A 12,512-nucleotide genomic window follows, 5' to 3' on the forward strand; every position below is an offset into this window, starting at 1 on the left:
TCTCTTAAAAATCAACTGTTTGGTGTTTACAAGTCGAAGATGAGGGTGAATGTTGCAAAAATTAAAAAAACAGATCACGTAAGAGGTGGTGGATACTAAGGTTCCAGTAACCGTTGGGAAATCAGTTTCCTTCTTAAGTTTGTTACTCTTTGTGTTGATATGGTGGATCCAGATGACTTTAAGTATCGACATAAATTCTCAGAAATACAATTTAATTGTTAGAGCTAATTACTATATACGTTAGAATACAGACATGAATATAATAGAGGGAAACATTCCACGTGGCAAAATTATATCTAAAAACAAAGATGATGTAACTTACCAAACGAAAGTGTTGGTATGTTGATAGACACACAAACAAACACAAACACACATACAAAATTCAAGCTTTCGCAACCCACAGTTGCTTCATCAGGAAAGAGGGAAGGAGACGGAAAGACGAAAGGATGTGTGTTTTTTCCTGTATTTTGTGCACTGTTTAATATGGGGTTTTAAACAAAGTTATCCTTTCCTTCACATGAATACAATGATATCTTTTATTTCTCATACTTCTAAATAATTAATGGAAAATCTCATATAAAGATGTGAAACAAATACTAACAAAGAGATAGAGGGGCTGACCAGTACTTTCCTCAGCTCAGTACAGCCGATAGATACACAAAAAACAACCGAAAATTTATGTTCCTAGCTTTCGGAATAAATGTTCCTTCATCAGGGAGGAGAGAGGGGAAAGAAAGGGAAGAAGGGAAAGTGGATTTAGTTACTCACAACCTAGGTTATGAAACAACAGGGAAAGGAAAACAGGGAGTGGAGCAAGGATGGAGGCATGGTTGTCAGAGGGAAGCCAAAGATATTCTACTGTAAGTACTGTGCCAACTTCAAACCAAAGAGGACGCATACAGAAGTAAAGAGGTATATAGTATAAAGATGTAGGATTAAAAGATGCATGAATGGCTAAAAAGGAAAGGGAAATAGGAGAAGACTGAAGAGTAAATGGGAGTGAGGTTGTTTAACGTAGGTTCAGTCCAGGGGGATGGCGGGATGAAAGGATGTGTTGGGGTGCAAGTTCCCATCTCCGCAGTTCAGAGGGACTGGTGCTGTGTGGGAGAAGCCAAATGGCACATATGGTGTAGCAGGTTCCTAGGTCTCTGGAATTATGCTGGAGGGCATGCTCCGCTACTGGGTATTGAACATCTCCTAGGCTGGCCACGAATACATCAATAAATTACTCCGCCAGGGATATGACTTTCTCAAGTCAACCCCTGAAATGAGATCATCCCTTGACAAAATTCTCCCCACACCACCCAGAGTTGCCTTTCGTCGCCCCCCTAACCTCCTTAACATCCTTGTTAAACCCTACAATATTCCCAGACTACCTTCTCTACCCAGCGGTTCCTACCCCTGTAACCGACCTCGCTGCAAAACCTGCCCCATGCATCCCCCCACAACCACCTACTCCAGCCCCGCTACTGGTAAAACAATTCAAAACAGGGCTATGTGTGAAACTACACGTCATTTATCAGCTGACATGCCTGCAGTGCACAGCCTTTTACATTCGTATGACAACAACTAAACTGGCTGAGCGCATGAACGGACACAGACTAACTGTCCGCCTAGGAGATGTCCAATACCCAGTAGCGGAGCATGCCCTCCAGCATAATTCTAGGGACCTAGGAACCTGCTACACCATATGTGCCATTTGGCTTCTCCCACCCAGCACCAGTCCCTCTGAACAGTGGAGATGGGAACTTGCACCCCAATACATCCTTTCATCCTGCCATCCCCCTGGACTGAACCTACGTTAAACAGCCCCACTACCATTTACTCTTCAGTCTTTTCCTCTTTCCCTTTCCTTTTTAGCCATTCATGCATCTTTTAATCCTACATCTTTATACTATATACCTCTTTACTTCTGTATGCGTCCTCTTTGGTTTGAAGTTGGCACAGTACTTACAGTAGAATATCTTTGGCTTCCCTCTGACAACCATGCCTCCATCCTTGCTCCACTCCCTGTTTTCCTTTCCCTGTTGCTTCATAACCTGGGTTGTGAGTAACTAAATCCACTTTCCCTTCTTCCCTTTCTTTCCCCTCTCTCCTCCCTGATGAAGGAACATTTATTCCGAAAGCTAGGAACATAAATTTCCGGTTGTTTTTTGCGTATCTATCGGCTGTACTGAGCTGAGGTAAGTACTGGCCAGGACTCTATCTCTTTGTTAGTATTTCTTTCTCATTTTTCATGCTTTAATCTGGGTGAAAGCAATTTTTAAAACTTGCACTAATATTTTTCAGCTGGCATATCCATCAGCTAGTTGCAGTTGTCCCTACTTCGCTGGCTGATAAGTGAACAGATGCTTCAAATATTTTTCATATTTACTATGTTTCATTCTTGACAAACTTCTTTCCTCACACCTGAATGTTTCGAGCAGAAACTCCTTAGAAGACCAAGAGAGGGCTCAAAATCCAATGTTTTCTTACTTTTAGTTGCCAACAATGAGAAAGATGAGTTGGACAGTGGGTAAAAGAGGTCAGAGCATGTGACAGATACTCGTGTGTGAAAACAAAAATACGTAATTTGGAAAATATTGAAACCCATGATCAATATTGACCTCACTATAACTTCCAAATATGTCTACACAGAGATCCTTTCTCTGTCCCCTCTGAATTACATACACTTACATTACCAGTAGAATTAAAATTACTCACAATGACATCTTGCTCCAATTGCTCTCCTGGCATCACCAACAAAAGTCCTTCTAGATAATCTGGTGCTATTTGGTTGAAAACCACTTCTATATAAAGATGGGAGTCAAGCCGTAGAGGGAAATGCCACACAGACCGGCAAAATATTAAGTAAAAAACCTGGAAGAATCACAAAAAATGGAAACATTATTAAAATGCCTAAGCCTATTTTCAACAATATCACAATTAGCCAATTAGGGGCAAAAAGACAGGCACTGAATGCACTTTTATGCATTTCTATGAAAATATGTACAAGAACAAAAACTGACAAAATAAAATCAGGTGATATGGATAATATGCATGAACACTTTCTGTTTTAAAAAGCCTTCTGGGTGTGTTTGACCATACTGCATTGAAATATTTTACATTTTTACTACAGTTTCAAATATCTTATACTCATAAATAATGCAGTCAGATGAAAATTTCTTTAAGTTTGGCCACTACTTCTACTTTCACTGCACCTTCATCAAGGTACGTTCAGGTGCCATGGGCAGGTGTCTGATGTCCCACAGGATTTTGCTGCAGATGCCTTTAATCTAAACATGCTGCCTCTGCTGGATGTTAGCTGTAGTATCAATCACTCACAGTAGGGTAGCTGATGCCTTGCCCATCACCCAACTGAGTGGCCATGCAGCAAAGGCGAATACTGGCATCTGCTTCTCGGTGTTGGCTTCTCCCTCCTTCTGCTACATGACTGGGGTTGTGGGGGAGGCAGGCTCCTCTTCTGTATCAACACATAAGTCATGCACAAGTGCTGCGTGCAGTTGCCACAGCTGATGGCAGAGTTCCTCCATTTAAGCATACAGGGCAGCCCTGAAAGCAGCCCTCTCTTCCTCCATGATGGCTCTGAAGCCCAGAGTGGCCTCCTCAGTAGTGGCAGATAGTGTGGTGCGCATGTCAGTGACTTGCAGCACCTGCCTCCCCTCTGTTGGCAGCCAGTCCCTCAGCACCTGTTGGCAGCCAGTCCCTCAGCACCACTACTACTGGTGGGATATTCCGTCCGTTCACAGTCAACAGCAGCTGCTGTCATCTCCTCACGTACTGGTTGTGTTGTCTTGGGTGCCAGAATCTGTCAGCAACTTCTCCATTGAGGATGTTTCTTATTGGTCATGATCTTGTCTGTTGCCCGGCTTTGGCCACACAAAGAGCACACATAAGTGCATCTTCTTTTCTTCTATCACAAGCACAGCTGTCATATCTGCCTGAGCACTTGATGTATTTCAGGACAATGCCACTTGTACAGCAACGAGAAACATCAGTGGCTTCCTCCTGTTTGTCTGGGTATGCCGTTTGACTGTTATATCCCTGTAACCAGCTGCCTTCTTCGGCTGCCAACTCACTGCCTATCCAAGGCAGCACATGGAGGAGCACCTTGGTCATCTTCCAGAACTGCTTTATTGGTGTCTTCTTCTTCTTGTGCACCTCTAAAATGTAGGTGTCCACACCGATCGTGTGACCTGTAGTCAGCCATGCTCTCTGCCAGAATCTATGTCAACGGACTCAAGACCAAGATCAAGATTGCAGCAGCTCAACATCTTGTCATACAGCTTGTTCCATCTATGCCTCTGCATTGGTTGAAAAGAGGAGGGACTAGTGTACGACTGTCGCCTTTCTTCTTGGAGTGATCAACAAGATCACACAGCAGCATTAGCCCTTTCACTGAGTCGGCTTTCTGTCCTGCTCATCTCACTTTACCCATGCTGCAGCATGAAATGACGACAAATTTTGCTTATTTCGTAAAAGTGGAGACAATGAAAATTGTGCTTATTTCAGTCACCAGCCACACAAGCAAATTTTCTCAGCTCTCTTCAGTCTCAACAGGGAAGTGCACAATGGCAACGATGGGTTGCTTTGATTGCTTAAGCTCTACTGCTCTCTACCCCTCTCGTGCTGTCCATGTGCCATACATCAATTAGCTGTCGTTGCATATTACTCATTTTTGTTTGTTATCCTTGAAAGGTTCAACCAGGTATGTATCTCCTAGCTTGTGTACTTCATGTGTATTTTTAAGTAAAATATTCTATTTTAAGCCTTCTTATCTGAATCTAATTGTTACTGTTGTTTTTTACCAAACAGTTTCTACCATCAGCCTAACAAAGGAATGTCTGTGGGTTTACCAAGAGAACTGTGAATAACATTTATAATTTGTTTTCATCTAAGAAAAATGAAATGGCGATTGAAGTATCATTTTCACTATGAAAGCAGTCCACACAACATTGCTTAGGATATTTGCATGTTTTAGTTAATGTGAACATAAAAATAAAGTTGCTTTAATATTTCCATACAAAAAAATCAGCAGGAAACAGTACTTTCAAAATAATATATGACAGCAACATTCAAAGCCAGCACAGTGAAAGCCAAAGAAATAATTGTCTCTACCATTATTAAAGTAAGTCAGGAGGAAAATAAAATTAAAAATGAGGATTACTTTCATTAATAGTATAATATTTCATGGCATCTGTAGGAAGAAGCTGAATATATGTCTCTGAAAATACCTGCTGGTTTTTGTGGAGTTCTGTGGTCACATCAAGCACATATTCTTCACGTGCCAGTGGCATTGTAAATGTATCCCCTTCTACTATACAGTACAATGAGAACTCATCCATTTCTGCTGGAGACTGTACATTTATCATAGCACACATCTCCTCGATCACATCCTGAAAATAAAATATTGGTAGCATGAATAATAACTGTTGAAACTACAACATGTGTATACTTTCATTATGTCTGAATACTACACCCATGAATGTACAAATAATCACACAGTTAACATTCGCCATGTTGATTCCTCTGTTAGCATGTATGAGAGATTATTCACTTTCTTACACATTGTTAGCCAGTCTGTATTGTCACAGCCAAGACTACTTCAAAAAGACTGGATGAAAACTGATAACTTAAGTAAAAAATGATAAAATGCGTCTGATTAATTATTAAAACTATTATAAGAAAAACTAATTCAGAAAAGTATTAAATTTATGAAGCAACAGACAGGATGGTTATTATCTGCCCTGAGGTGGCATTGCTTCCCATACAGCCAACAGATAAACACAGTTGCTTTATGTTTCCACTGGCTGTTACACATCATGAAGTTTAGTACTGGCCAGACTGTCTGGTGCCTGTATGCAATATAACATAAGTCAAACAACAATAATATAAAAAAAAGAAAACAAAATATAGACATATTATACTCATGAGCACTGGAATTAGAGACATCTATACTTTTGTCCTGATAATAGCAGCAACACAACATTGCATGGATTCAATAAGACTCTGAAGTATTGGATAGCCATCTTCAACATTCAGTACTCAACCATTGCTCACAATTCATGTAGTTTGGTCACAACTAGACCAATTCCAGGATCAGACAGTTGGTTTCTGTATTGTTCGCTGGTGAAAAATAATGTCACACACATCAGAGGTGCCATTCTCACCCCATTTAAATATCTTCTACATGACACTACATCCACCACACGCCTAAAAGTTACCCTCTTGGCAAATAGGATGCATAGACTCACATGGGTTCTGACACAGTAATACTTTGCCAATGCATATACCAATACATAAAATGACTTTTTCCAGGCTTCAAACATCCTACACTGGTGTTCCACACTCCAAGCTCATCTCTGTGCTCTCCGACATTCAGTAAGTAGAGGTACATTTGTGTGGTGTAGCACTTATCTACTCCACAGCAAGTTGGTAGTTCTCAGTAATATGGTTGTTTTCTAGCCCTACATTGGTATATGATTTGCTTCAATGTGATGCATCAGTGATGTGGTAGTTCTGAATGGTATGGTTGTTTTCTAGCTCTACGTTGGTATATGATTTTTCGTATCAGCAGCAATTTTTCCCAGGTCAGGCCTACTCATAATGCTTCCTTGAAACAATGGCACACAGAGAGTCCAGTACCTGCAGGTACGAGTGTCTCATGTGCTAGGCATGCACAAAACTGATCATGATTGTGTCAATATCATCTGTGTTAACAAGCCTGCCAGATGAGTTTCATGCTGACATTCACTATAAGAGATCTGACAAGATCCTTGTCACACAACATCCCAAACTACTCCATTTATTGTCATAACTTGTGTACTATTTCTCCAATGAAGCATTTACTTCTAGTTCAACAATAAAACAAAAAGCTATATTGCTACTCACCATAAAGATTACATGTTGATTAGCAGACAGGCACACCAAAAAGACATACACATTAGCTTTTGGGCAAATCCTTTGTTGGAAAAGGGAATATACACACACTACCTTCTCTGGCAAAGTGTAATGGAATGCCATTCCGATACGAGCCGCTGGAGATGACAGTCGTAGGTGCAAGATGTGTGATTGATTCTGTGCATGAATGTGTGTGCATGTTTACATTTTCTGATGAAGGCTTAAGTCAAAGGATAATGTGTAAGTGCCTTCTTATTGTGTCTATCTGATACTTAACATGTCATCTTTACTGTGAGTAGCAGTCTATCTTTTCCTTACATAGTTCATATTCAACCTGGAGTTTCGATTGTTTGATTTTACTTCTAAATCAGTTACTTATGACTATATATTTACTGTACTTGTTTTCACAACTAACTGACTGTTTACAAAACTGCAAAAAAAGGACAAGCTAAAAGTGCTATACAGGAAGAGCCGTGTGGTTCTACTCGCTACCGTCTGGAGCCGAGCGACCGCTACGGTTTCAGGTTCGAATCCTGCCTCGGGCATGGATGTGTGTGATGTCCTTAGGTTAGTTAGGTTTAATTAGTGCTAAGTTCTAGGCGACTGATGACCTCAGAAGTTAAGTCGCATAGTGCTCAGAGCCATTTGAACCATAGTGTTCAGAGCCACGAAGAGCAATGTTATCTAAGATCTGGAGGTTTGGTGGAGTTATCGGCTGTACATTTTTTGAAAGAACTATTCCAGTATTAAAATGAAGTTTTGCTGGGCAATTACATGAAAATGAAACCAGAATAGTTAGATGGACAGCTGAACACTGCTTCCTTAATCAATAGGGACCTCACCTCCACTCTCTTACTCACACACACACACACACACACACACACACACACACACACACACACACACACACACACACACTTCTTTAATAAGCATTCCTCAGATGATAGGACAAAAATAGTGACATACTTGAACAACTGTAGTGCACTTGGTGTTTACAACTCGTTCTGTGCCTCCAGGTAAGCGGTATATCTGTCGTTTTGAGTTGCGTCCTGCACTGATAGCAGTAATTTCTTCTACACTTGGAACATTTTTTCGACCACCATATTTAAAAGTCTTACGTAGGTTATGCAGGCACACAGTTGCAGTACCTGTAACATTACAACCATTGCAATTAAAAGAAATCGTCATGTGTGGTAAAGGCATTAGTTTTATTATTAGCTATTTTATTTTTCATATACATTTAAGCAATAAAAAGAACATGATTTGACACATTCATGATTCCTTTTATATAGGCCATTCTTGTCCTCTGCATTTCATTTCCTGTTTTAAACTGAAGGTTTGCGAAATACAATGTAAGTGATGTTATCATAATTTCTGTTTTTGAATTGTTTTTATACAAATGAAGACAAAGGAATTATTAATCAATATTGAACGGTTCAATACACACATACGGATTCTGAAGAGTAGTCATTCTGACAATATCATAGCAAACTCAAAATTTCAAAATTCTAGCCCCCCTATTTTTGTCTTCTTTTAAAACCTGACACAAGCTTAGCAGTTGTTTCTCACAACATCTTTTCCTATCAGTCTTGATGATGACTAACATCAAATGTTGTGGACTGAGAAAAAAAGCAGTGTCATGTGCGTGGCAGGAGAGCAAAAAAGATGTAGATGTCTATTCCTTTCTATTTCAGCCCTACAGTAAACTATTTTTGGTTCCACAGGTTCACTATATGTATGTGCTACAATATGGTGAAATTACCAGTCTGAGTTAACAGGCTAGCTTTTTATTGTTATTTAATTTCAGCTGCTAAACCCTTCAAAAATATTAACATATGAAGTTGTTTAGCATTTCCACCTGTTTTTGATACCTGAAGAGCACTATGGAAGTTCTTTTTACTAAAATCATGTGTACTGCAGATCAGCTGAAGTGCCATTTGGGAGGAGAATCACAATTATTCCACTCTCATGTTCCCTTGTCCTTTAATTGACAACAAGAACCCTTCCCCTTGCTATGTGACTATAAATGCATGATGCTGTTGTAGTGTCATTTCTACTGCAGACACTGGCCAAACAGTATCATATCGAAATACTGATTACTAACGAGACAAATATCAGTAACATGGTTATGTGGCAACACTGTCCTTCATTCATTCAACTGCCATCAGCATGGCTTTTGTTCATGATGAAAATGGAGCTGTGGCTGCTACTTTTGAACAAGACTGAGGGACTGCAGAAAAGGGCAGCTGGGTGCCGAAGAAAATATACAATTTGACTGAAGGCTTCCCGTTACTTGTAGCTGAGGTCTGAGGTGAGAAGTCAGAGAAAAATGCCAAAAGTGGATGGGATATCTTGTTTACTTGCTTCCCTACAGGAGAAAGGAATAGAAGAAGGGAGTGAATAGTTCCACATTAAAAATGTCTTACCATTTGAACTGCAAAAAAGTTAACAACATAGCTTATTAATCAAAAATTATTACTGCACAATGGAAATTTACTATGGAGATCAATCATGTAGCAGGAGATAACTTATTACACTTTGTTCCACATTTACAATAAAACACAGGTGCTACTGTATATTGTCACTATGAAGGAATTGCATATCTTATGAGGAAGAGATTAGTCATTAAAACATTATGTACAGAAACGAAATCATTAATAAAATCATTAATACAGCCACAAACCCAAAAATATATCTTTTATCAATCAAACAGGCAATATATCTGATCCATAAGAATCACATGACTACTTGTTATGTGCTCAATATATCTTCAGAAAACTTAGTTATGTCTTACTTTGTATTCTCAGTAATAGAAACGGCGCCAAGCTGTGCAATATGAATCTACATTGTTTCAGTACCATCAGTGAGTAAAATATAAAGCTTCTCATAACAGCCACATGCCACCATAAATTTGATTCATCTCCAGTACATAGAAAATTTTTCACACTTTACTAACCATGCACAGTCGTATACTATTTGACAATGACCTCCCAACATGTACAGCCTTCATTTTCGATGTGTACCGTAGTCACAGAATACAATGCAGAAATATCACTCCAAAAACATCACAAAGTGTCCATTAGCAGGATTAAAAGTATAATACTTACCATGGTATGCTCTTCTCTTATCATAAGCAGCTGTTTCAAGATATTTAAATAGATAAGGTCGAAGTACATCCGAACACACAAAATATGCAGCTACTATACTAAAAAGCCTCCAGCCACGTTGACAAGAGTCTGGCCTTGTTGACTTATTGTTGGTGGTCTGCTTCATGAGTTGACAGTAGACCTCATCACGTAACTGCTCATGTTTGTGACAATGCTGGAAAAAAATTAAAAACATTCATTGTTTATCTTAATTATTCTGGTTACCAGTCTTTAGGAAACAGAGAAGCACCAGCATTATATAAAACAGATGATTACACCTGTCCATTTCACAACTGTCATATGTGGCTCAGTCATGTAATTAAATGCAAACTGTTATTCTGCCAACAATTAAACAAACCTGACAGATTAAAAGTAAGTGCTGGACCAAGATTTGACCCTGGTCCTATGAGTTCTAGCTCCAGTCTGCCATGCAGTTGTGATCTAACAGGATATTTCACTATTGCACGGAATTTGCTGCAGAGTGAGTGATTCTTTTCAAAAATATTACTTACTAATATCTTCAACAAGATCTTCTTCTTTGTATTAATGGACTGGATTATTAACATAAAGCAGAAACATGATTGTACAAATAATATCAACACACAATGCACATGCCTCTTTTGTTGCTCTATTAGTGACTTGTAAACTCAGCTGTAAGATGACTGGTAGTATGTCATTGTTAAGTACACAAACTAAAATAACATCCATCTTCAAATCAAAACACAATGAAGAACACTGACAGTGTGCGAAGCTTCATGGCAGATTAAAACTGTGTGCCGGACTGAGACTCGAACTCAGGTCCTTTGCCTTTCGTGGGCAAGTGCTCTACCAACTGAGCTACCCAAACACGACTCACGACCCATCCTTGCAATTTTACTTCCACCAGTACCTCATCTCCTACCCTCCAAACTTCATAGAAGTTTTCCTGTGAGTTCGAGTCTCAGTCCAGCACACAGTTTTAATCTGCCAGGAAGTTTCAAATCTGTGCACACTCCGCTGTAGAGCGAAAATTTCATACTGACAGTGTGTGTTTGCAAATGAACTAAATATAAATTTTTATGCTCACTGTCACTACAGCAGGAATGGTTTAAATTTTTACAGCAGATTACATAGATGTAGTGATCATCTACTGTGTGTATAAAAAGCAATGAGGCTGACACTGCAGTAATAAATTGCTGAACATTACTTTATTTTCAATTTGTTCTGGAGAACAAGTGGTAACATGCTGTTACAGCCCTTAACATGAGTCTTTAGAGTTATAGAAGAATTATTTTTTCTATTAATTGTAGAGTTTGATATAATTATGTTTAGTTTGTGAAGCAATATCCTCTCAGAAAAAAATCTCGTAGTAATCTATTCTACATCACATTGTTTTTGCTCTATCTATGGCTGAGACCAGCATAATAGCAATAAATGGTTAAAACAACAAAATGCTAGGGGAACTAGGCTTACTGTTTATTGCAGGACTGCAAAATCAATTTTGACATTAAATCTGATGTTCCAAGCAAAGCTAATTAACAAGTGAACAAAGACACTGACTCAATCAGTTTATTTTCTGTAGATTGAAGTGTAGTATGGATGAGTTCATTAACTTAGGCTACTCATAAAGTATAATTTATATAGCACTAGCTTATGAGGAAAGGAGCAAATCCATGTACGGATTAGTGACGATTGGTACACAAACCAGGCTCAATGTGGTTTTTAGTTGAATGCTTGGCTATTTCCCCAGTTCCACTTAACACCATAACATACACAGTTCATTATAAGATCATACAGAACTTGTGACATCAATAACTTTCATTGCCTTATATTATGTAGTGTTAGGAAGAGTACAAGACTCAAGAATCAAGCTCCATATCCATAATGATGAAAGACTTATCAAACAAGGACTCTAGACATCAGTATATTATAAATAATTACAAAAAAATATGAAGTTTGAATATGATTATTAAGACCTGTCCATGAATCTGCAGTCAATATTTGCAAAGATTTAAAGCTTTTTGCAACCAGTGGAAAAATGTGCCTATCAGAACACAAAAAAGGCATATATGCACCTATTTAAAAGATCTTGACTGAAAAGTGGGGTACCAGTTACCTCATTCTACCTTCTTCAGCATCTTTAAAAATGTTCCCAAAAATTTTGGCATGCAAAGATATTCACACTCTTTTTAATGTGCAAGTCACCTCCAACTACCACAAGCTGTTAAGTCCATCCACACCCACTTGCCCATTCTCACTCACTCACTCAGCCCAACTGATTGTTATTATCTCAGTGTTTCTCTGTCACCATTTCCTGTCTCACACCTGCAGTCTCCTTTGCTCTGTCCTGCTACTACTGTCTCCCCCTACTGTCACAGTCTACTTCTCAGTCTTTATTGCTGCTACCATCTCATTCATTCCTTCCCACTGCTGCTGTCTCTTCTCATTGATCCCTCTCTTCCTCAGTGTCATTGACATACACTCTTG

General features: G+C 39.0%; 1 protein-coding gene across 8 annotated transcripts in view; it reads right to left on the reverse strand.

Moving 5' to 3' along the window:
• Positions 1–12,512, reverse strand: part of LOC126324633 (unconventional myosin-XV) — a 921,967-nt gene that overhangs the window by 18,887 nt on the left and 890,568 nt on the right. For all 8 annotated transcript variants that reach the window (XM_049995079.1, XM_049995082.1, XM_049995077.1 and 5 more), the window contains 4 exons: positions 10,008–10,221; positions 7,867–8,048; positions 5,235–5,396; positions 2,704–2,859 (listed from right to left, as the gene is read on the reverse strand). In XM_049995079.1, the coding sequence (XP_049851036.1) occupies positions 2,704–2,859; positions 5,235–5,396; positions 7,867–8,048; positions 10,008–10,221 (714 nt within the window). The remainder of the gene's footprint in view (positions 1–2,703; positions 2,860–5,234; positions 5,397–7,866; positions 8,049–10,007; positions 10,222–12,512) is intronic.

Source organism: Schistocerca gregaria, chromosome 2 (assembly GCF_023897955.1).
Source record: "Schistocerca gregaria isolate iqSchGreg1 chromosome 2, iqSchGreg1.2, whole genome shotgun sequence".
Taxonomy (NCBI): domain Eukaryota; kingdom Metazoa; phylum Arthropoda; class Insecta; order Orthoptera; family Acrididae; genus Schistocerca; species Schistocerca gregaria.